Genomic DNA, 25,317 nt, shown 5'->3' with positions numbered 1-25,317 from the left:
ATTTACATCCAGCCTTGCTGAGCTTTCCATAAGGCACAAACACAGGTCAGAAGCCGAGTCCCAGAGAGGAGAGCAGCGGCTCTGCTAATGCTGTCCCGGGCTGCGCAGATCCTCCTGCTCTTTCTCCCCTCCCTCAACACGTGTGAAGCAGTTTTCCTTCATTTCATGACAAAACCGATTGCTCTGGGTGAGCAAAGCATGCAGTGCCTTGTTGCCAGCCGTGTGGCCAAGGCCCAGAGCAGCTTATTTCTCTCTCCTTTCTCTCCTCCCACCTCCTGCTGGTGGTGGTAAAACTGGCAAAGCAACAAAATTCTTCAAATCCTTCTCCTCCTGTCCTACCTTCGCTTTTCCGACTTTTCCCAAAACGTGGCTTTGCTGATAGCCGCATCAACCCTGCACCAAGGGGACAGAAATAAATATAAATGATGAAATTTGCTCCGTGAAGCGTGGACAGGACTGCGGTGCAGAAGGGGCCATGTGCTTGCTGTGATCCAGGAGGCTGGGCTGGTTCCTGCAGGGTGGATGCTGGCTGCCCCCTGAGCTGTGTCCCCAGGTCCTGGGGCAGGGTTGGCTCATTGGGAGTTCAGCAGACGCACCTTGCTTTAATGGGGTTCAGCTGAGGCTGTAATTATGCCATCAGGCATGTCAGTGTAGAATTAATTGTATCTTTAAGCCACCCCGTTACTGTCTAACGAAGCCCAGTTATTTTTACTTGATCCTGTATGGGCTAAAATCACTCCTTGAGTCCTTAAAAATCAACTTGTGAACCTCCATTAGTGACTTCTAAGGGGTTATTTGGAGGGATCACAAACACGAGTAAAATCTGTGGCCAACAGATTACAAATGGGTTTATGAGCCCCCCTGCACCCAGGGGGTCTCCAGCACAGTGACTGCAGCAGGACCACATCAGCACTGCTGCCTAAAGCTGGTGCCAAAAATGCAAAATTTTCCTGGATAAAAGCAAACTATGTGGGGACAGCGCTGCCGCCAGGGGCTGGCTGTGAGCTATTCCTGCTCTGTGCTTCGCTGCCTCCTGCTTGGCCTCCTCTCGTGCTCGGTCACCTGCGGGACGGGATCCCTCGCTGTCTGGGCAGCTGGTGCTGGGCTGGAGGACCGGTGACCTCCCTGGCCCTTTGGGGATTAAAATACTCCGTCTGAGTTTGTCTGTTCCGGACAGAAGCACTTGGGAGGGGGAATTTGACAGTCTGCAGAACGCAGGTGCTCTGACAGGGCAATCCCATGGCTTCTTGAGATACGGAAGTGTTTTAAGTGTTATTGTTAATAAGTGACAAAGAACCCGCTCCATAAAATTCCTGTTGCTTCCCAATTAATGAGCTCTCAGTTCCTTCCCGTCTCCAGCTCTGGAAATGTCTGGAGGTAACCAGGGGGAACACAAGGTCCGATTTCCAATCTGAAGCCAAAAACCTCTGGTTCTTCTCAGAGAGGCTTCAGGAGATCCCGACAAATAAATAGAAGCAGCAGCAAAACACAAGCTACGGGCTGTGCCCCAGTGCCTTCCTTTTGGGGGTTTTCCTGTGAAGCTGCCTTCAGGAGTCTCGCAGTGCTGGCCAACTCCATCCTGCCACTCCTTCTAGAAACCTCACTACTTTGGTAACGTCTGATACTTCTGCTTGGTGCCCACCTTCCCAAGTCACTCCTGTCCCCTGTCCCACCATCCTCACTTACATGGGGACGAGCTTTTCCCAAGCAGCTCAGGTCACTGTGCCAGTACAGGTGGAGCCTGCAGGGGCAGGGCAGGGCTTCAGCCCTGCTGCCCTCCTTTCCTGCCCCTACCTGCCGGGGGTTTGGCAGCACCAGCTCTGGCTGCCTTCTGTAGCCACGAGCCCTCTCCACAAACTTGCTGCCAGATCCTCGCCCTGTTCTTTCCCACATCGGTCACTGTCCCCTAAAAAGAGAGTTCTTGCATTTTTCAACATTTTTTCTTAAGTTGTGCCTGCCTCCTGCTTTCAGGGAGCCGGAGGCCATGTGGGGACAGTGGATCTAATCCTGTCTGCAGTACGAGGGAGGATGAGAGGAGGATGTTAAGAGGAGGCTGGAAGGAGAGGCAGTGGAGGTTTTGGGGGTTCCCAGTGACCTTGGGACATGCCCTGTGCCCACGCCAGCACTGCTGGGAGCTGCAACCTCCTCGACACAAGGCAACGCCAGCTGCTGTGGTGTCCTGGCCTTGGTGGTTTGCTTGGTGGCACAGCAGTGAAATCATCTGTTTATACATAAAAGTCTTCATACACATAAACAGAAAGCCTGTGGAGAAACAGGTTTTGTATTTACAACTGGCCCTGAAAAAAGACAAGCCAAGTCCTTCGGCATCAGGGACGTTTGGTGTCGTGGGTGTCAGGATGGTTTTCAGAGGGGCTGCAGCTGCAGGCTGGATGGGAAGTAGCAAAATCTGGGAGGAGAAGTCATTTAAGCCAATATTTCTGTAATCGTAATGAAAACAGCAGGCAAGGTTTAACAATTAGTGGGAGAAGCGGCCTGGCTAAGGGCTTAGTTCCCCCGGTGCTGGCACTGAGCGTTGGATGAACTTTAACTCCCGAGCACACCCCGCGCTGCCCAGCCAACTCCTGCTCCCACAGCACACCTGAGCAATCACTTCAAAGCTGCACTTCGGGGCACATTGCCTTCAGGGTCAAATCATTTCTCAAATTTGTTTCATCAACAGCTTGTCAAGAACGGAGCTGCATGATGTGATGGTTTCCCCTCGTGCCAGATCCGCCGTCTGCGGGTGGATGACATGTTACACTGAAAAACGGCAAGTGAAACCTGTGAGCAAATCTTTCCCTGCTCCCTAATTAGCAGCCGAAGTTTACAATAGATGTCAGGAAACTTAACTGAAAGCCTCTTCAAAAAAACATATTGTTTGCTCTATTTCCTTTGTGGGAAATACAGGAAAAAACTACTTGTGAGCATCTGCTCTGAGCCCACGTCGGGTGCGCTGGGGCAGCCGGAGGTCAGGGGCTGGGGGAGGCTGGGGGCTGAGGAGGAGCAGTGCCGCTCCCTGGGTGAGGTGTCTGGGCACAAACACTGCACATTGTCGCAGCTCTTGGTGAGCCCCCCAATGCTCGGTGTCAGGAAAGTTTCAGCCAAAAGCACTGGCACAGATCTCTCCATTTTTGCCCGTCTGGGTTTGCGTTCTTCCACTCAAAGGGGCGATGCTGCTGCTGTGCTGTGCCCGACTGCCACCCCCCAGCACCTTGTGGTAGCCGTCAGCAGCTGGAAGCTGCGCAGGGGGAGCTTTGCTGCCTCGGGTTTTGTTTAAAACATCCGAAAGGGTGCCCTGCAGAACCTTGCAGAGCATTGGTTCCATTACACCACGCATGTGCTTCCCGACTTAGCACGGCGGTGGCACAGCGAGGGGCCCTGCTGCCTGTGTGTCCGTGTGGTCACACGAAACGTGCACAGCTGTGAGCAGGTCGGTGTGCGCAGACACCAGCAGCCCGCAGTGTCCGTGCTGCAGGCAGAATTGGTGCAGTCTGCGGGCTTTGGCATGCATGGCACAATGACACAATGCCTTGAGACCAACTCACTTGAAACAGGAGACATTTCCCAGCCTTGCCTTGCTCCGCTATCAGTGGCTGCTGTGATTAAGCTTGGCTAGATTTGTTTAAACGTGCATTCCTGCCCAAAAAGCCAGCCCGCAGCACCCGTTAAATTGACCCAGGGCACCGCGTCCGGACGGCAACTGGCTGCAAGAACAACGTGCCCGGCAGCTTAGCAGGGAAACCAAATGTTTTTCAAACAGGCCAAGTAAAACCGAGCGGACAAAGGTCAGAGAGACTCCGAGTCCCGCGCTGCGAAGGTTCACAATTAGTGGGAAAACCCGCCTTTGCTGTGTGGCAAATGAAGCATACGTGTTGTGCACAGTTGGTCTTCAATGGGGTCTTTCTGAAGTAATGAACCAAAAGTATCTTATAATGACAAATTGAATGCATCCCGGTAGCCACATATCCTGTATCTGTGATGAAAAGCATCGCTTAGGGCTTTTCTTCTGCAAGGGCTATTGCCAGCGAGGGCTGGGAGGGGAATGCCCCAGGGCCCAGGGTGTGCGGCACCATCCCGGCGGGCAGCGTGTGAGGCCACCGAGCTCGGGGACCGTGGCCGTGGCCTCTGAAGAGCAAGCAGACCGCACCTTTCCTGGTGACACCGGAGCACGAACAGCGCCAGGAAAATGAGTAAGCCTTGAAAGACACGCTAAGGAGAAAACGGAATAGTGACTGCAGAGCTGGGGTGAGTTCTGGGAAGAAATGACGCCCGCTGCAGCTGCAGCCCCCAGGTGCCCGGCCTGGTGCAGAGCCGGGTGGGACGGGCAGCCAGCGACCCCCTGCTCTGCTGCTGCACATAGGATCTGCTCAGAAGAATGAAATTCAATTTTCTTTTTAAAAAAAATGTCCAGAAGCTGGAACCTGACGTGTTCTTGCTTTTCTCTTTCACACTCTGCTCTAATTAACGTAGCAAAAAGGATAAACTTGCTTTCCTGGTAAACCACGCCCTTAGATACTGCAGAGAAAAGCAGTTTCTATTCCAAACATCTTCTGATTTATAATTGCTTTTCTGCATTCATGTGCAGACTACTGCTGTGGTTATTTCTAAAGTAATGACCTTCTAGTATTGACACATTAATGAAACTTTTTTTTTTTTTTAATAAAAAAGGCATTTCTGTTTAGCTCCTTGGTTACAAGCAGCAGGTCCAAACACCAATATTGACAATGCAGAGCAAGGAAATATCCCAGTCTGCTCCTGGGCTCGGTCTGGATTTGCTGCGAGAGGAAGCGATGAGCTCTGCACCCCCCTGCGCACCCTCTGGTTTAGAGCAGGTCCCGCTCTCAGAGGTGTTTCACCTCTAATGTATCGAAGTGCAGATAAATCAGGGAGAATTTAAATAATTCTTGCGATGAGCGTCTGCGTTTCGATGTGAGCTGCCTGCGCTGGCTGTGGTGTCACACACGGAGCAGCAGCGTTTTGACTCGGGCTGCTTCGTCCTTACAGTTGGCACTGAAATGAGTTGATTTGCAATCCTGGAGTCAGCAGCACCGCAATCCAAAGCTGAAGCCTTTAGATTTGTGCGTGCCAGTACTTTACCCCAAATCTATAGAGCTCAGATTGTAATCACACAAATTCCAGTTTCAATCGGCTGCCTTAAATGATTTTCAGATGCAAACTGATTGCTCCATTCTGCTGCAGCTAAGATGAGAGTAATCAAACCCCTGCTGTTGTCAGTACCTAAAGAGCCTCCACTTAACTGAGTTTTCAGTGAAAAGCCCTTTAAAATTCCCCAAAGGGAAGAGAAAATATGAAACCCTTCCATTTTCTTCGGTAACTGTTTAATTTAACACACTTATGAGCTATAGCCATTAAAACCCAACACATTTGGAGGCTGTTCCTCAGCAAAACCTCGGAGCACTGACAGAAGCAGAGGACAGATGGTGCCGACGCAAAGGAAAACAGGAATGCACGCAGGCTTTGAAACACAAAAATTGACACCACATTGGAAAGGAGTACAACACAAACAGTGAAGTCTTGGCTTGTTTTACATACAAATTACACACAGGAATTTCCCTTGTTACGCGGCAGTGCTGCACGTTGTCCCAGACAGTACAAATGAAGAAAAAAATCCATCCTGGACTCTGTGACCGCATTGCTCAACACAGGGCAGCTCGTGCCGGGCTCAGGCCTTTTTCCATTCAGTGTAGCGCAAGCAGGGTTGTGTTTGCGGTCTCCCCAGTTTCATCTTCTATAGCCTGAAGAGTACCACAGAAAGGATGTGCCACCGAGATGCTCCCGACACCCTCCAGGAACCAACCCAAGAGCAAAACCTCCCCAGACACCGAGGATCAGCACACGAGCACCGGCTGCGAGGGCTGCGCGAGCCGAGGTGCCGCTCGTACAATAGCAGATACTCTAGATAAAAGAATCGACTAACCTTAACAGAAGTGACTCTATATAAGCAGAAAGAAGGGTTTTAGCTTGGCGAGAGCACAGAAAAACACCTTAACCAACCATTACACTTCTATGCCATAACTGCATACGGAAATCCAGTTGTGTGAGTACAATTCACTTTGCCAGTCGGGCTTTGCGAGGAGCCACGCAGCCAAGGGAAGCGCGTGGGGTTTGCCGGGCAGAGGCTCCCAGCTGGGGCCAGAGCCGCTTCCCATCTCTGTCATCAGCACGTGCAGGGGCCTACGCTGTCCGGCTCCAGAGCAAGACTCATTTCATTCATGCCTTGATGTCCCTAACCAGTGCCTCCACACTGCCCAGGAGCGTGGGCGATGGCTTTGCAGCAGAAGCCAGCAGCGGGATGAAGAGGGCAGAGCCCTTGTGTGCGCTGCGAGCCTGGGACTGCTGGTGGGAACTGAAGCCGAAAGCTTTCTGCCTCTGATCTCTCTCCATTTCTTAAATTACAGTTATTTAGCTTCAGTGCGTAAACAAGTCAATGAAAATTACAGAAATGGGTTGCCAGCTTCCAGACCCTTAAGGGAAAAAAAATGACTCCACATGGTCAGCTGTAGTGGTGGAATGACAGATACTCACGTACATATATAAAAATAATGATAAAAGTCAGGAGTTTCGTGCTGGCCTGCCAACACCATCAAGAGGCTTAAAATGTCAAGTGATAGCACCATAAGCATTTCTGAGAAGTCTCCCCCAAATTATTGCTGCTTTAAGTTTCCCTTCCCTAAAATGCTTTCTCTTTGCTCGCTCAGTGCTGGCTGCAACCCCGACGGAGAGCTGCGCCCGCCCCGGCCCATTCCCCGTGGGACCCGCGCACCCAGCCCGAGCCAGACGCAATTTTTCAGACTGAAGGTTTGAGCACCGTTACGTGGAGCACAAATACAACAAATGGAGCCTTCCCTGTGTTTTGCAAGAGCACCGTGTGGCGACAGAGCAGCACGCCCGGCTGCTCCCCAGCTCCCTGCCGTGCCGCAGGGCTGCTCCCGGAGCCGCCGCGGGTCCCGGTGCTTTCTGCCCTCGGGGACGGTCCTGTCACCTCCTGGAGGCCCGCTCGTCCCCGCGGTCCCGGCCGGGCGCATGGTGCCCGTGCTGGCGGCAGCTCTGGCAGCACTGGACGTGGACCGTCGGGAGGTGGCACCTTCCCAGCACCCGCAGGGTCTGGCAGAAGCTGAACGTCAAGCGGTCGCGCTCGCAGACGAAGCCTGGAGGGGATGCGAGAGGACAAGGACAGCGTTACTGCCACGGCACCCGGACGGTTATCAGGCATTTGACAGCACAGCTGGCAGGGACCTCAGAAAATGCAGAGCCCGCCTTCGTCTGAGCAAAGTGCCCGCAGCCACCGCTTCCTCCACAAGCACCCGGCAGCCGCAGGAGCCCTCTCCAGGACTGGTGGCACCACTCAGGCACTTCATCCACCCCCCTGGATGCTGCCCGAAGAGACCTTGCCCCCCACAGAACGCCCTCCCTCATCGCCACGTACAAAGCCTGGTGCCGGGCATCCCATGGGATGTGTGAGGAGGGAGCAGCCTCGCCCCCACCAGCAGCAGAGGCTGCAGGAATCGGCCCCATTCCCGTGCCCCGCTCTGCCCAGCTGCTCGCTCCACCAGAGCCTGGCCGGGCTCGAAGGGGCTGCAGCACGGCACAGCCCCCGCGCCACGCACGCCTTGTTTGCAGGCTCGCCTCGGTGCTGTGCTTGGATGCTTCATTTCCTCCGTTTTCAGTTTACACAAAAACAGGCATGTGCATCACCGGGTCCCACACAGCTGTGCAAAACATTTGAATTACGTCAGTTCTGTCCAATTCACCTCCTGTACAAGTGATTAACTAACACGACGGCTTCTCTGTGGAAAAGGGCAAAGGCTGCTCCTGCAGCTGGCAGCCCTGTGGCCCCCCCACCAAACAGCCCCCACCGGACGGCTCCACAAAAAGCTTTTCCCCTTCCCAGGGCACTTTTTGCTGGGGAAACACCAGCGGTGGGGAGGGAACCGGGGAGCTCTTGCTGATCACTGCCCCACCCCGTCTCCTTTCGGTGAACAAAGGGCTTTGTTTAGGGAAAGGCTGATGCCCCCGTTCCCATGAGGGACAATCTGGTCCTCAGTAGTGAGCGCGAGGGAGCAGCAGATGCAGCACAGAGACTTTTCCTCCCTCTTTGGAGTTCAGTCGCAGCCCTCAGCGCCCCCACCCCGCCAGCACGGAGGTCACTATCCTGTTCTAAAATTAATTTTCTATTTCGGTCGAGGTATTTCCTCTCTTCCTCGCTAACAACAGCTATTTCTGCAAAGCCCTGGTGTCTCTGTGCCCTGAAGAAATCACCTCACACCGATGCTGCTGTGGCCACAGCTGACTGGGAGCAAGCACCGGAGCCAGTCCCGCACCGTGCGTAAATCGGGGGCTGAGAAGAGCTCAGCACCACCACCTGGGGTGCTGGGAACACCAGCAACATTTCGGAGGCTCAGCACTGCTGCGGGAGCCGTGCCGTGCTGGGATGGTCCCGCAGAGCACACGGAGATATTCAGCAGGCAGCCGTGCACCTTGTGCTGCTTGGGGCTGCTCCCAAGCAAAAAGCCCGTGCTTATCCCAGCAGCCTTCCTAGAAAGTCACTCATGGATCGCGCCCAAGCTGCCTCCTGCCCTCCCTTGCAGGAGCTGTGGGGGTTTTGCTGCTGGAGCCTCGCTGCAGGGCAAACCTCCCCGGGCTGCAGCGGACGGCTCCGCTCTCGTCTGATCCCTTTCCAACGGGTCAGCGCCCTGGTGCTGGGATGGAAATTCCCACAGCTGCATCGCCAGGCCCTGTGTGCAGGCTTAAGCCCGTCAGCCCCGCCACCGAGAGCTCCCTTCGCACGCTGCACTAACATCCGAGGCGCCCCTGCTGCGGAATGGAAACCGGGACGGGCTGGGAGGGAGGGCAGAGCCGCCCGCCCCTGCACCGGAGGTGGCCACCACTCCTTCGCCGAGCCCAGGGCCAGGATCCATTTCTAAAAAGCATTTTTATGAAATGAAGTCACCGGGAGCTGCTGAGCGCCGGGGGCTTCCCAGGGCGGCCAGACCCTGGCCCAGTGCAGAGCCCCGGGGTGGATGCACGCGGGGTCAGACCCAGCGCGGAAAATCTTGGCTGCGCCCGCGGCTCCTCCCTGGAACTTGGGCTTGGGCAAAGGAAGCTGCAATAAGCACTTCATTTTTCAGCTCTTCACAGAAGGTCCCCATAGGTTTGACCCAATTTTCATCTAATCCTTTTATTGTTATTTTTTCTATTAACAATTTTTTTTTTTATAATCCTAACACTTCATCTGAGCACACGCTCCAATCTTCGAGATGGTGCCAAATTTCACTCTGCAGAAATGGCTTGAAGCAGGGCTTCCCAAATCCAGGCTAAGTCAGCACATTAGAAACTGAAAACCCACACTTCTGCGGTTGTTTTTTTTTAAGCCGGTGTGGAAGTCGTTTTAAATTTCATTTAAGCTTCTGCCTTACAGACCTAAGCATTTACTTTCATGCTGGGGAAAAATAAACTTCCTGGTACAGGTTCTGTAAAAACAAGGAGAGGTTGGGCTGAGCGCTGAGCCAGCAGGACGAGCGCACTGAGCCGCTGACCTCTGGCCTGCCGGGCGCTCTCGGAGCCAGCTCCCAGTTTAACCAGCGTTGGCCCCAGCTCTGCTGCTGGGCCTGCGGTGCCCTCCACTGGGATCGAGCGCTGGAGGAGGCGCCGCATTTAGCAGCTTTGTTGTAGGCAGCATTGGAGACGCAGTCACTGGTGAGCACGGGAGCGATGTGTGCTCGGATGCCGTTGGTCTCCCCCGCAGCTCATTTCCAGCTCATTTCAAGCTCATTTCCCCGGGCACGGCGCAGTCCCTGCCCTCAGAGCCCCGCTGGCAGCACCGTGCTCTTGCAGCACCAGGAACGGCCCCGGCGCCAGGCCAGCGAGGCATTTCTTGGTGCATCACATGCAACGTGAACATCCCTGGTGCTGCACGATGCTCCTGGCCTCAACTCCCCCAGGCACTGCAAAGCAAAACTGTGCTGCTCTCACCGAGCACCCAGCACTCCGTCCAGCTCGTGCTGCGCACGCCAAAGCCTGTAAAACTTTGAAAGCTTGGAAAACCAGAGGGAAAAGCAGAAAACGCCAATTTTTCAGGCTCTGCTGCTCAGTCTGAGCCGTGTGGCTCCACGCATCACTGAGGAAGGGTGACCCCCCCCTGCCCAGGGGATCGCAGACAGAAGGGGGCAATGGCAGCGCTCTCAGGAGGCGAGCAGGGATCAGCCCTTTGTTGGAGTCTGGATCCAACAGAGAAATTCTCATTTCCTAAGAGCTGATGCAGAGCCAGAACTGGAGGATTTTCCCTGCACTCAAGAAAAACAACTGTGCTGTCTTCCACTTCATTCTTATGAATAAAGGGAGGAGTAGGAAAAGCCAGCTCTGCTGAAAGAAGCCTCTGAACATGACCCCGAGCTTCCTCCCCAGAATTGGAAACCACTTCCAACGCGCCGTGCCCAGAGCATCCTGCAACGCCCGTGGGCACCCTGCAATGGGCACGGAGGCAGCAGCACGCGGCCATTTCGCATCGATGGGCTCCTGATTCCTTCACATCTGTTTGTGTACAAGATCGGGCAGGGTAACAGTGCTGGGCAGCAGCCCTGAGCCCTCTGCTTCCAGAGCCTGGGGCGAGCATTAACGCGCAGCTGAGGGTGCTGACCCTGCGGGCCGTGGGGAAAGCTCTCCATCAGTTTTGTTCTTGCTTTCCTTGCTTTTAGCACTTGCAGCCTGAGCCAGCTGCCCCGTGCCCACACAGGGTGCCCTGTGCCGTGCACCCAGCACCCAGCGCTGGAGGTGAGCTGATTTTTTCACCCTAACTGTTCGCACTGGACACTGAAGCCCATTGCAATTCACACTTTCAGAAACCTAAATGTACTCACAGCTTGCCAAGGAGGGGGGAGAAGCATCTTCCCTGCCGTTACCCATCCCAAGGTCATTCACATAAAGCGTGCAGGCACTGCACTAAGCAAGACCCCGCTGCTCTCAGCTGGGAGAGGAAACGTGCCTTTCCTGTTCCATCTGTAGGACAATTACTGTGCTTTCTCTTGTGGTGTGCAGGTTTCAGCGGGAGCTGCACTGGGCTGGGGCTGCACGGCCCCTGCCGTGGAAGGCAGGGTTGTAGGTAAGGCTAAACTGTGCAACAACCACTGCTGCTACATTTCCTAAAAGCCAGAAGAATCCTTTCCCAAGCTCCCGCTCTCTATTGACGGCTGCTGTTAATTAGCAGTAGGTAAAGGGCACTTAATGACTCGGCCAGCAGTGCGTCCCTGTCTCGCCACGAGGATGCGGGCTTCCATGCTCAGCTGAGAGCAAACTGGAATTCGCTGCAATTATTTCTAGCGGGTATCCCTTGTGGACAAACTTAGCTGTATGCAGAGCCATGAATAATTTCATTCCCCCACCGAAAGCAAGAAGGAATACAATGCCTAATTGCCAATTAATCTCGAGGTGGCTGGAAACACAGCCAGCCACCGGCTGGGGAGCCAAACACAGGGGTGGGAGGAGGAGAGGAGCCCGGGGTCTGCCCTCATCCAGGCTGTCCCAAACCAGCCGACCTTGGCGCTGCTCCCGGGACACGAGGCTGAGCCCCCCCTTCCCGCTGGCAGGGAACAGCTGCCTAATTCCTAGAGAAACCACATCTAGGGCCCGTTTGTGCATACTTGTTCTGGGGCCAGCCGTGCTCTTTAATTCCTTTCCCTCTCCGGGATCTGACGGCTGAGATCCTGATGGGCAACGGCCGTCTGCTAACGCATCCCAGAAAACTGGGGAGAAAAAAAACCAAAGGGTTTCTCTAGGAATTGGGAATGATCTGGGAACAGGAGTGGCTGATGTGGGTGTCAAAGCTCCGCTTGGGCTCCAGGCGCAGGCACGGCTGGGATCAGCACAAGAAGCCTTCCTGAGACCAACGCTGCTCTTATCTCTCTGGCAGCGTGTCCGCAGTGCAGCAGATCCGCTCCCACTCTTATCACCTCGGAAGGGCTGCCAAGAGCAGAGGCGTCCCTCGCGCCCCTCCGGAGCGAGCGGCAGCAGCAGGGCTTTCCTGGCACAGCACCGGGACACCCCGCACAGCCCCTGGGACCTGCACTGGGGGCAGGAGCTTCACCTGGGGATGGCTGAGCAGGGCAGTGTCCATCCCCACGCACCCACCGGTGGCTCCTTCATGGGTGGCCTTGTTCTGAGCTTGTCCTGGGCATGGGGCGACCAGCCACGGGCTTTGGGTCCTCCTCCGGGTCCGTGCCACCTTGTGCCCGGACCCAACTCGGACACATCCGAGTGCCTGGTGGGCTCGGGTGCTGCCTGGGAGCCATCTGAGGACACAGCCGACCTTCTCTTCCCCACTCACAGCTGGATTCAGCCCTAAAACTACAGGCGCACTTAAAAATAACTTCTGTGTAATCATCAATTAATTTATAACCTAGCGACAGAACAGGATTCTGGTTTTAATTAATTCCAACCTCCTTTAATTGGAGAGGGCCAATTGCCAGTGAGATGTTTGTTTGTTTGCTCTGTTCCATCTCCTTTAAAAATCTGTCTGATTATGTTTTAACATTCAAATTCTGCTGAGGTTACTCACATTTTTGCTCCCCAAGCCCAACACGAGCTTGCTGGTACCAGCGCACTTCGTGTTACGGGAGATGGAGACTCCTTGTCCTCCTAACGTAAACACTGAATCCCCACAGCCTTCATTAATCTTGTGCAATAAAGATCCTTTAAAACACAGGAAAGGGCTAGAGTTTATGTTCATGCCTTTTCTGGGAGCCTCTGCCTGTGGATTTACACATCTGTGACTTCCTGCCATGTGAAAGTTTTGTTCCTCCTCGGAGTTTGGCAGGAAATGTTTGTATTTCCAAGAGGCGTTTCCTGCCCTGGGCCGCGGCCAGAGCATTTATGTCACTTCGAAGCCAGAATTGTAACATTTATTTGTGTGCTTCCTACACATCCCCACGGTTATTCTGGTACAACCTTGGCCGTGCCGAGCATCCACGCGGCTCTCGCCGCCAGCCCGTGCTGGTGGGAACGTTCCCCTGACAAAAGCAGCCGGTGCCATGGGCACCTCCTGCAGAGGTGCCACCTCCATGATGAACCAGGGAAGCTGCAGGGGGAGCAGGGCTGCCTGCAGCACCCACACGAGGTGGCACGGGTAAGGGACGGGGCTGTGGGGTGTCCCCCCTGCGGGGCCAGCTCCAGCCCCCCCAGCTCTGCCTTATGGCCAGCTCCCGTGGGTGAAATGTTCCCTGCTGGGCAGACAAAAAGCTTTGTTCTGCGGACACATTGAGAAGATAAGGCTGATTAATGATTAGCGTGTCAATATCAGCAGCATCTAACCCCCCATTATATTGCTTTTCCTCTGAAGAGCTCTCAACCCTTGTGGCGTGCACGTTTCTGGCTAGCAGGGAGCTGCCCGCTGCCATGGACACGTTTCTCTGACTGAATGGGAAAGTGAGGAAGCCAACCCAGTGCCCATGCTCGTCTCAGAAGTTTTATAATGGTCGGAAAGCTTCACCTCTTGGTCTTTAGTTCTGGCTCCCTCTTTCCAAGGAACACATCACTGCTGCCCCAGGTTCCTCCACAGCAGCCCCGCTGGTGGGTGCTGGTGGTCCCTTGGCGGTCACACCTGCATGGGTGCTCGGGAGCACTCTGTGCTTGCACTGAAAACGCAGCACCCTTGTGTGAAGCTAGAAGTTTTCATGCCCAGCCACAGCACATAACCTCCTGTACCTCTCATCTTTCTCCGCTATGACTTCTGTCAGTCTTATGTAAAGTAAAACATCGACCCCAACCTCAGCCCTGACCATCCAGGCACTGCAGCACGACCCAGACACACGTTTACACCCATCCCCTCGAAACCAAGCGGGGATAGCTGTTGGCAACTGCCTGAGTGGCAGCGTGGCACCGTCTGCCTGGAAAGGGGTGACACCAGACAGCTCACACAAGCTCTTGGGGAGAACGATCGCATCAAAGAGAGAATATTTAGTCACCAGGAGTAGCACAGCCCACGGGGCGTTACTCACTCACCCGCCTCGGTGCCTTCGCAGTCCTGCGGGTTGCACTTCTGCGTGCTCTCAGGCCAGGGCTCGTGGTCGCAGAGGCTGCTGTCCTCCTCCACCTGCCCCGTCTGCGTGTTGATGCACTTCACCTGGCGCCGCTGGATGCCCCCGCCGCAGGGCGCCGAGCACTGCGGGAGCAGGCAGAGCTGTCAGCTGGGCCGGCAGCACCAGGCCCTGGGGAGTTTTTCTGCTTTTATTGCACCACTCCCCGGTTTGGTTTGGAAGGCTGTTGTTTTTTTTACCCCTTCTCCTTGCATTTGTGCAAGAGCTGTTCCCATTCTGCCACGTGCTGCAGACGAGGGTGCCCAGCCAACTTGGGTGTGGGGCAGATGGCACTGACCAAGCTTATTAACTTCAGTAGCCACGGCAATGACAGCACCAGGAACATTTTTAGCTATTACTTTTTGTAAAGAAACCATGGGAGGGGGGCACACGGCACCTCTCAGCCCAGATCTCCGTGCTCACCTGCCCCCAGGAGCCCACCACCCAGCCGGTGCAGGGGTGTGTGTTGCAGGGCCGGGTGTTGTTGGGCCGTACGGCCTCATCGCAGCGGCTCGGCTCCGGGCACGTCACCAGGCGCTCCTGCTCCCCTCCGCCGCAGGGCTCTGAGCACTGCAGGGACAAAACTCGTCAAAAGGGGAAGCCAAAAGCATGGTGGAACAGCAGACACACTCCGTGCTTTGGACTCTTAAGGAAAAAAAGAATGAAAAATGCCCCTACCAAAGCATAAGCAAACACAAGCCCTGCTTCCAGGGTCAAATGCCAACTTAGCAGCTGCAGCTGCTATCAGTGCGTGGTTTCCTTAGGGAGATGGGTGCTCTACACTAGCTCGAAGTTTTCCAGAGGCAGGCAGATACAGGAGATGTTCTGCAAGCATCTGCTCCTACATTTAACAGGCAGCCCCAGCCCACTGCCCAGGACAATCACCCGGGCTCAGGCGATGCTCTCCCCTCTGCCGCACACCTCCCCTGCAGCAGCTGCCCTGCGCCTCGTGCCCTGGGCAAACACCAGGTGCCAGCCCAGCAGGGGGAGATCTGAAAAATAGTTGTGGATGTGAAACAGCACATCACAAGCACACAGGCTGTAGACTGTTTCTGAGGTGACCTCACTGCTCACCATCACCTTACAGCTCAATTTTTGGTAAAAGGCAACAAACAACTCCCTCCTCCTGTGTTTATCTGCAAAGAGCTCTCAAAAATTTGAAAACAGCCTGGCTGACACCTCTCCTCGTGCACCATGCCCACTTCAGGCACAACTCCCTGCTGTGAGGCGCTGGGATGTGTGGGCACCGCTCAGCCCCAGCCAGCAGCTCCTACCTCTCTCCAGGAGGACGTGTACCAGTCCAGGCACGGCGTGCTCTGGCAGGGCATCTGCGCCGGCGGTTTGTAGAGGACAGCCTGGCAGTGGAAGGGCCGCAGGAGCCTCTGGTCCCTGGTGTCGATGCAGTGCACGTCCCGAACCTTCACCCCTCCACCGCAGTTCCTGGAGCACTGGGCAAAGGAGAGGCACGTCACGCTGCAGCCAGGGGCTGGTGCAGGGCAGTCCCACGGGATAAAATAACGTACTGACGTGCTCTGCCTTGGGCTGGCTTGGGATAATGCTCAACCTCTCTACACCTAAAAGCCTGTGGAGCTCCCAGCTGCAACAAAACAAAGCCTTTTTGCATCAGGCAGCTGCTGATCTCCCATCCACGTGTCTCAGAGATGGAGGCCACGCAGAATAACACGGGCTGTTCGCCGCTGTTTAACCCAGCAGATTCCTCCAACCTAACCGCAAACACGTCCTGCTGCTGTGGCTTCTCAACAGCTCTTTGCAGACTTTCAAACCTTCCTTCAATGAGCTTCAGCAGTGCTGGCTTTTAAACCACCCCATTACTGTGGGATAAAGTCATTTAAACTCTGTGCAAAGCGCAAGATTTGACCTCTGCTTTTGCAATCCACGGGACCGGAGCACGCACAGACAGCGAATAACCACCCGCACGGCAGGCACCTGCTGCTGCCCTTTTCTGTGCGTTAGGAAGGGAAATGGTGTGGAAGGAGAGGCAGGGCAAGCACGCCTGCTTACCTTACTCCAGTTCCCCACGCGCCAGGACGAGCACGGCCTCAGGGAGCACCTCCTGGCGGGGACGGGCTTGCTGGCAGCAGCGCAGTGCCGCTCCGTGCCCGTGCTGCAGCGCACGCTGCGCCAGATCGCGCCCACGCCGCAGGTGGCCGAGCACTGCAAAGAAAAAGCAGCCCCTAAAGCACCCGGGGGGCAGCCTCGGCTCACGGCCCCCTCCCGGGGAGCAGGAGGGTGCTGGAGGAACGGGACCGGGCTGTGGTGAGGCAGGGATTCACCCCTCACTTTGGAGACTGCTCTGAATTACTTTTCAGCAGTGTTTTCATCTCGAAAGCCTGTGCAGGGGTTTCCGAACAGACTATCTCAGCGTAACCCCGTGCCAGGCACTGCCCTGGTGCTGAAACCGAGAGCAGGGCTCCCTCCAACACTACCGACGTCCCGCCGGCTCCGTGGGGAGCACCTGGGGATGCTCGGTGCCCCCTCACAAAGCCCTCATGTGTGACTCTATTTCACTGACACCAACTATTGTCCTCCCACTTACTGGCTCCTTTGTGCAACCTCCCGAAAAGAGCTCCCCGGCGCTCGGTCTCCAGTGGTTTGCGGCACAGAAGGCTTCTTATTTCTGTGCTTTCTGATAAAAGCCCATTACCAGGGATTGCAGAAGCCATTTGTCTGTCACTGCAAGCGCAATGCAAAGAGCAGCCACGGGACAGCTCCGCAGTAAAGTGAGAGCTGATAATTACAGATAATCCCCCATTCACTACGCCAAGCACAGCCCCTTCCCTGCGGTAATTTGCAGCCCTAATGCACCTTAGCCTTGACATCTCTGTCATTTTGGGGCGTATTTTAAACCACTCTTGCCAATAAAATGACAGATGTTTGCTCCTGGGCCAGACTCTGCTCTCACCATGTGCCCAGCCACAGCAGGGGCTCAGTGCTCTCGGCTCCTCCTGAGCTGGCAGTGCCACTGCAGAGGGCAAGGAGCTGCCACGGCCGGTGCCTGGCAGAGTTTTGGCTGCAGCGAGGGCCACAGGCACCCAACTCACACTGGCTTCACCCCATGGCACTCGGTGCTGTCAGCATTTGACCCAAATGCAAAAGTGCCTGCGTTAGCTGCATGCAGAGAGCAGTGCCCCAGAGAGTGGTCTTGGGGAAGGGACAGGTCTGCTACCTCCAAACCAGCCCCGTTATACCTCTAAAGGGACACAATAATGGGACACAATAATGGGACACAAACCCTACCTCGCTCCAGTTGCCGACCTCCCAGCTGGGTGTCACAGCGGCTGTTTCAGCAGTGGATGGCAGCAGCGAAGCCTCGTCCTGCCCCCAGAGCCCTGGGGGCATGGGAGTGGGCTGGGATCCCTCCTGCTCCCCATCTCCATCTCCATCTCCATCTCCATCTCCATCTCCATCTCCATCTCCATCTCCATCTCCATCTCCGTAAGCAAATGTCCTTGGGGCTGCTGATGCTGATGGGGAGCGCTGCCCCGGAGCCGTGCTGCCCATCTGGGCCACACTGGAGGTCTGGGGGGGGTGTGTGGGGGCTGGCTCCGGGTGCTGCAGCACCCACGTCTCCCCCAGGCTCCCCTCGGTCCACCCCGGAGCTGGGGGCTCAGGGGGGGCTGGCGCCAGGGCAGCTCTCTGGGGGAGGCTGCTGGAGGTGAGCTGGGTGGGCAGCCCAGGAGTGGTGGGGGACACGGACACAGGTGCTGGCAGGGCTGTTGTGGCCACAAAGGGGGATGAGGTGAGGGACAGGGGGGTGTTGTACCCCGCCTGCTGCCCTGCCTCCCACGGGGGGCTCCCCGTAGCACCTGCAGGATGAGGGCTTGCAATGGGACCAGCACTTTCAGCGCTCCTGCCCACCTCCTGCTGCGGTCTGCGGGTGGTGGGGGAGGTCGCACCCATCCCCTCTGCCATGTGTGGCTGCTCCTGTGTTGTGTGCGTGCTCACAGTCCCCTCTGCTGCTGGCATTTCTGCCGACTCCTCCTGCTCTTCGGCCTTGGAGGCAGCACCGTTACCATCACTGGTGATGACAAACCCCATTTCCCGTGAGTTTTCCAGGCCCATCCCAGTGCTGGCAGTGTTATCAGGAGGCACCGTGCTCGCAGGCTCTCTGCTCCCAGGCTCTCCCAGGCTGTGGGACATGCTGTCTGCACCAGCACTGCCCCTGTCAACAGGCAGCGGCGTGGAGGGAGCAGCTGGAGCCCAGGGAGCGATGCTGCGGGCGGCAGCATCCCCATCCCACGTGGGAACAGAGCCTGCCAGCACGGTGCCTGCGGGCTGATCGGGGAGCAGGTTGCCCAGGCTGCTGGGAGAGCCCCAACTCCCTGCAGGCTGCGTGGGCAGCAGCTCCTCGGAGCGGGGCACAAGCACTTCTCCCCCCTCATCACCCGTGGGAGCAGGAGCCGCCGTGCTGGGAGCGGTTGTGCTGGTTCTCTTGTGCTCTGGGGCCACACCAAGGAGGTCATGGATGACAAAACCCCCTGACTCTGCCTCCCGTTCGCTGTGCACGGGAGCAGAAATATTTGCTTCACTTTGCTTCACCAGATCGTCCCCATTTGCTCCTCCTCCTGGCTCCACGGTGTGCAGGACATCAGCGGGCAGCTCAGGGGGCTCCTCCACATCGTTGCTGCTCAGCTCGGGCTTAGGGACCTCGCTTTTGGTTTCTTTCTCGGTGAAGGGGTAATAGGACAGATCCTCATGGAAGTTGATAAAATTATAATCATAGTAAAAGTCATCAACAAAGACGTTTCCTTTTCTGGATGAGAAGTCCTCCTCGGTTATGATATTGACGTCGTTGGACTCCGGGATGTTTGGGATTAAGGGGTTAAATTCAGTGATGTGGTTATTGCCGATGTAATCTATCTCATTAAACATTTCCCTGCTGGAAGAGCCGCTGCCGGACCAGTCAGTGTTGGCGTCGTCTAATTTCATCTGGCACTGCGGCAGGGAGCAAATAGTTTCCGAGCTGGGTCTTTGTTCAGGATCACAAGTCGCCTGGGTATTATTGCTGCAGTACACAGGGCGTCTTTGTGTCCCATTGCCACACGTCGCCGAGCACTGGGGAAGGAAGAGAAACGAACATTTCAGAGCACGGGAGATGCAGGAGGCCAGGGGAAGCGTTGGTTTGGGCTGCCCGTGGCTCTGCCTCTGCCACCACCCACCCGGGTCCCCGGTGGTCCCATCGTGGTGCGGGGCAGTCGGGTGCCTGCTGGGCTCCGGGGCTGTCTCCCCATTTCGGAGCCCCTCAGCAGGGGTACGTATCGCAGGGCATTTTGCTCAGAGTGATCCCTGTCCTGCACTGCAGCCAGAAGTGATTTTCCCAGGAGATGAGCACCGCAAAGGGCTTTGGATAAGCTGAGCTACTAGGTCTGCTCTAAGTGGCCCATCCCCATGAATTCCATCTCTTCTTCTGGAAGGGAATGTTTTAAAGGAGATAATAACAGGGGTGTTGTCCTAGCGAGGATCAATGAGTGGCTTTGTGGAAGACGCCCTCTCCTCCACCACAATGGTCTCTTTGAGGTCGCCCAGTATAGAAGAAACCCACAAGCTGCAGCGAGGGACGGCAATGTTTTCTGCACGATAAGTAAACCGTGGAGCTATGAGCACCACACGTGGGTTGGAGAGGCCACGGGCTGCTGCAGGTTGCTGTGGCAGATGCACAGAGCATTGGTCACGCACAGCAACACGCTCACACATCCCAGCCAGCAAGAATAAACAACCACCACGTCAAACAAACCCAGCAGAGGGGATTTCTGCAAAAATCACCGTTCTTTGGATGAAAAGGGATGTGCTAGGGCAAGGGTTTGGTGCACGGCCACCGGCACTGGAAGTTTAAGGTGGGCAGACAGAGCCCTCGGGGTACCTGCAGCACCTCTGCGCTGGGCTGGGCTGGAGATGTGGTCCTCAGATAACACAGACTCGTGAACTTTGAGCCTTTCTTGGTTTTGCTCAGTCCTTGCAAGGCTCCAGTGCCTGGATGGGACCTGCAGCCCAGGAATGTGCCTGGCACAAGGCAGGGTTCGGAACACCAGGGCTGGCCGTTCCCACCCACTGCACAATGTCCCCAAAATCCAGCATCTCCGTTCAGCCTCCCCTGCAGGCGAGGTGCCAGCAAGCTGCCTCGCCCCACCAGGACGGTGCTGCCAGATCAGGGAGAAGCTCAGAGCTCAGCTTCCACCACTCAGCCAAAATTTCTTAGCAAATGGCTTGGGCTCCATCTGGGAGATAAGCTCCAGGTATCACAGCTCTCCCAGGAGGAGGAGGGGGGTTATTTGCCAAGCCTTGGTTATCAGGAGAGCCCCCAAGGCACAGATAAGGAGCCAGTGCCATTAGCAGCTTGACAGGAGGAAGGAGCAGAGCTTGCAGGGTGTTCAGCACCACGCACGGGACCGCAGGAGGCATGGCTGCAGGAGGCATCGCAGCGCCAAGCTGCACAGCGGGACGTGCCTCTGAGAGCAGGAGACAGATGCTCTGCAGGCAGAGCCTCGCGTGTTAGCAGCACGTCTGAGAGCAGCACAGCTTCTGCAGGGAGCCCGTGAAGCTGGGTGTGCCTTGCTGCGGGGTCTTTCTGAAAGCACTGCCTCCCGGACCCACCAGAGTGCTTAAACACATGAGCTCAGCAAACTTGCAAATCCCCCCTCAGCTCCAGTGGGCTCCCCACGGGACACACGTGCTGCCCTGCCCGAGGCTCTGCAAGCACAAAAAGCAAAGGAGCCGCTCTGATTGGCACTGGGTGGATGGACCACGCTGCTGGAAAGCTTCCCGGCCCCTCAAATTTCTCCATTTATTGGTGGTGGTGGCAATGGAGAAAAGAAAGAGGAGTCTCACTTTAAGTGAAGGAAGAACAGAAAAGTCACAGACATCTTAAAATCTCAAGTGCTTTTTTCATGGTTTCACAGACGCGGAGATGGCAAAGCCAAAGAGGAGCAGCACTGGGACAGACCCCGGGGCAACTGGGGATTTGGGGCTTTTCCTTTAAACTATTGCAGCTTTCTTTCTCAACCGAGCAATTGTGGCTTTTGTGGGCCTCTAGAAAAATATTTCTAAATAGCTCTCATTTAGCCTTCAAATTTTCTGTTCGCATTTTTATTCTCTGTTTCTTAGCAACGAGCTCTGCTCCCAGGCTCTGATTTGTCTCCTGGTACTTTCCTTCACGCTGCACACTTTCTGAAACCACTGCTCAAACGAGGAGTTACGGCTCTTTGGTTAAAAACCTCAACCGCAAAAATGCAAAAATAAAAAAAGGCTGCACCGGGTCTCCACCGAACGTGGCATTTTATACATCTCTCTCTCTCTCTCTCTCCTTTAAGCACATTGCTGAAGATCTCCCTGCGGATGAGCCCCACTCCTGGCAGCAGCAGCAAGGCAGAACAGCCCCGTGCCAGCTCGTGTGGGCACAGAGCAGACGCCCACCCGCCGCCACGCACGTGCACAGCACAGCTAGACCCTGGCTGGCCCGCAGCACCTTGCCTCTGCAAGCAGGAAATAGTTGTAAGGTTTCTGCCAGAACAAAGGGGAAAGACTTGTGGGGCTGGAAAACACATTGAAGGCTTTAACACGTCCTGTTTCTGCCCCCTCCGCATCGAGCACGCAGCATGGCCTTGCCTGATTGAGAAAGCAGCAAAACTCAGAGAAAGAGAAGAGGAGAAAATGGGAAAAACACTGCTGCTTGTTCCTTACCGAGACCTCTCTGTGCCATGAAATTCCTTTCTGTGTGATCTGGTGCTGTAATGCAAGCCCCAGACGCACTTTAGTACCAGGAGAGCTCTTGCCTGCTCCAGGCTGAGGACATCCTGGTGGCACCTCGTCTATGCTCTGGCCACCTTTGCAGGGAACTGCGACCACCCCAGGTCCCTGTCTCACCTCTGACCAGTTCCCCACGGCCCACTGAGAGGGACAGGGCACATCCCGGTGGCAGGGAGCGGTGGACTCTGGCTTGGAGAGGTGCTGGCAGTCGGCTTGCTGCAGGGCCCTCTGCTCGTCCAGCCCCACGCTCTGGATGCAGAGCACTGTCCTCTTCATCAGCCCCGACGTCCCGCACGTGGCCGAGCACTTTTGCCACTCGCCGACCCACCACCTGGGGGAAGATGAATGCTGTAAATGTGCGTGCTGCAGCCAGCACCTGCCCCGTGCCATCCCCAGGCCCCTGCTGCCTCTGCTGGGGTGGTTTGGGCATCGAAATTGTGCTGAGAAGGAGCAAAGGAACAAAGAGCCGACCTGGCGGGGCAGGGCTCCTCGTTGCACGTCCTTTGCTGGTCGTCAGGCCGGGTCAGCGCGTCGCAGTATCGCTCCTCCACAATGCCAGCCAGCTTTTCCACGCAGTGCACGATCTGCCTCTGCACCCCTGGGGACACAGACAAGGCTTGGCTCGACACACAGCTCCAAGCAGATCACTGGGCATCCCGTCAGCAAGCAGCAGGACGCCTCGCCAGAACCCTCAGATACCCAAACCAGAAGAAGGAAAATGAAACCTTCACTGGAACTGAAACTGAAAGCTGAGAGCCCACCTCTGCCACTGCACGTGCCCCTCGCATGCTGCCAATGGCACCAACGCTCCCTTCATGCCCAGATGGGAAAAGAAGAGCTGGACACCAGAAACGTGACATGATCCCTCTATGGTTAGAGCCAGGGAGTGTAACTGTGCTGGAAAACGACGGCCACTGTGTGTGTGTGCACGTGCCTGGGTGTGCAAGCTCACACCCAGGCGCTCGGGGGAGCTTTCCGACGAGAATGGACCTGGCAGCAGCACAATTCCTTCTGGCAGCCTCCTGCCCTGCTGCAGCTTGTGGATAAATCACCCCGAAGCCTCCTGCCCCCGTCCTGCAGCACTCACGGGTGACATTTTTCAGGATGACCTCACTTCCAACACGCTGCCTTCGCTGTCGGCTTTTGTCCTGCTTTTTTGCCACACATACTTGACCCGTGACTCGGGAGGGCTGTAAATAACGCTGACCAGCTGAGCGCAGACGGGCCCGGAGCTGCTGAGCTCTGCTGGGGAGAGCTGCCGGGCACTGTAGCCCTGGAGCTTGGAGGTTTCTGAGCACGGAGCTGGCAGAGATGAGGTCCCTGTGCCAAGCTCTCCCAAATCCCAAGTATCTCAGCCCCGGGAACAACTGTGGGGTGAGCAACCTCACTGGCCAGCTTGTGTCTGATGTGCTCCTACCTTTCCCTTCTGTTCTGGAAGCTGTCAAGCCAACCATGCGATGGAAAGTTGGTTTTAAATAAAAGCAAGAGAGCTTGGTTCCCGTCCTGTTTGACGGCACGTGCTGCAGTGCAGCATCTCGTGGGCGCCCACGCAAATCCACAGCAAAGAGCTCTTACAGCAACAATAGGTAAAAAGCTCCGCAAGCTCATGCAGCACCACATCCCTCCTGCTTCACGGCAGGAATCAACCCACATCTACCAGGAGCAGGCAGGAAACATCTCCCGCTTAGAAAGGACAAGTGTCAGTGAAGTCCCTTTGCTTTCCACGCAAAGGGATCTTTCCTTTCTCCCTTTAACTTTCACCCAGAGCCATGGCTGCTCTCCAGGCAGCCCCCTCTGCCCCCAGCCTCACCCCGTGCCATGTGCAGGATCTGTTCCCTGCCCGTGGGTACCCTGAGAGCAGCCCAGCGCCATGCTCAGCCCGGCTCTGCTGCTGGGGAACGTTCAGCTGGGGAGAAAGCCAAAAAGCCGAGAGAGAGAGAGAAACAGAGAGAGACCTGATCCTTCTGACGTCTGTTTATGGAGTAAAGTGAAAACACTCACTGCTGTCAGCTCTGCGGAGTGCTGTGAGACTGAACGGCCACACATGCTCACACACACATCCCTCGAAAGCTTCCCATCCCTTGCAGCCCAGGGCGCTCGGGACACAGTGAAGAGGAGGGGAAGACAGGACATGGTGCCTGAACAGGACCACAATGTTCTGCCCCCACCAAGCTCCTGAAATAATCTCCTCTCCAGCCCGGCCAGGCTGCAGACCAGCCATTTGACACTCTCTGATTCCTCTAAAGCTTTTTGTCTCGATCAGCCTGATGGCCCAGGGACACCCGGCGCAGTAACAGGACACCAAAGTGAGGAAAGCGCTGATAAAGAACGGGCTCCTGTGGCTGAGCGTGGCAGGGGCCGCTAGGGAGCTACGACCTCAGCACATGCTGCCTTTTTTTTTTTCATCCTCAAGACCTCCTGAAACCAAAGACCCAGGAATTTCTAAGCCGAATGCCAGCAGAGTGCTCTGATACGGCTGCGATGGGGAGCGTGGCACGGACGTGCAGCTCTTGCCACCAGCTGCCTCTCCAACGCCTTGGTGCAGCACAGGAACAGCACAGGCCCTGCTGCCTCCCTGCACCACAAAATCCCATCAGCATTTATGCTGTCTAGTGAGGAGACGGGGGACTAAAGGAGGAGAAGTGCTGTCTGACAGGCTGAGCCCCCAGCCCTTTGGGTGCCCCGTGGTGCGGGGTGGCTGAGCGGGACTCACCGGTGCCGCAGGTGGCGGTGCACGTGGTCCAGGAGCCGAAGCGCCAGAGGAACTCGGTCTGCTCGATCTCATTCTCGCTGTCGGCCGGCCGCTGGATGGTGTACTGGTAGCGCACACCGGGGTTGGTCTCCTGGAAAAGCAGCTGTGGGGACACGGTGCGTGGTGAGAGACGTGCTCAGCGCAGGGTGGCCGGGATGGATGTCGCATTGCAGAGGTTTGCAGGGGATAACGGCCCACCAAGGCCATGCAGATGTCACTCTCTACCCAGCTCCATGCTGGAGCAGTATTTGTGCTCCCTCTCTCGCTGTTGGTCAGGGACGGTGCTGGGCTGGCTGCTGTACCCCAGCAGCAGCACGCGACCGTGTCAGAAAACACACCCTACAAGTGCTCAAAGCAGTGTGAGGGCAGAAGTGCCCCAGCTGAGAGCGCTGGGCTTGTGGAAACGTCAGGTAATAATAAAAATAACAGCGGCAGCGCTGAGAGCTTCCAGGACTTTGGTTTTACGTCTGCTCTGCCAAAGAGCCTGGAAGGATTTCCTTCTTAATTCCCTCCGGTCCCGCTGCCAAACGCAGCTCAGCCCGAGGAGCTCCTCCAGGTTCAGCACGGCCGGGTCCTGCCCCGAGAAGGGCCCCGATGTCCCTGCCCCAGGCAGAGCTGGGTGAGGACGTTTTGTGTGTGCCACAACACCCAGCAAGGAGCCCACCGGCAGCAAACACCCGCGCAGTGGCTGCTAACACACGCTGGAAGGAATGA

At 56.1% G+C, this 25,317-nt stretch overlaps 1 protein-coding gene across 1 annotated transcript in view; it reads right to left on the bottom strand.

The window, feature by feature from the left end:
- Positions 1-5,332: 5,332 nt before the first annotated feature.
- The window catches only part of ADAMTS7 (ADAM metallopeptidase with thrombospondin type 1 motif 7), a 45,306-nt gene continuing 25,321 nt past the window's right edge, over positions 5,333-25,317 (bottom strand). The window contains exons 16-24 of the mRNA XM_082768998.1: positions 24,565-24,706; positions 22,323-22,449; positions 21,969-22,182; positions 17,346-19,163; positions 16,110-16,262; positions 15,362-15,535; positions 14,511-14,657; positions 14,014-14,173; positions 5,333-7,169 (exon numbers count right to left, since the gene is read on the bottom strand). Coding sequence (XP_082625124.1) covers positions 7,000-7,169; positions 14,014-14,173; positions 14,511-14,657; positions 15,362-15,535; positions 16,110-16,262; positions 17,346-19,163; positions 21,969-22,182; positions 22,323-22,449; positions 24,565-24,706 — 3,105 coding nt within the window. The 3' untranslated portion in view covers positions 5,333-6,999. The remainder of the gene's footprint in view (positions 7,170-14,013; positions 14,174-14,510; positions 14,658-15,361; positions 15,536-16,109; positions 16,263-17,345; positions 19,164-21,968; positions 22,183-22,322; positions 22,450-24,564; positions 24,707-25,317) is intronic.

The sequence above is a fragment of the Aythya marila genome, assembly GCF_965140915.1.
Source record: "Aythya marila genome assembly, chromosome: 11".
Lineage (NCBI taxonomy): Eukaryota > Metazoa > Chordata > Aves > Anseriformes > Anatidae > Aythya > Aythya marila.
This window is presented reverse-complemented; position numbering and strand designations above follow the sequence as displayed.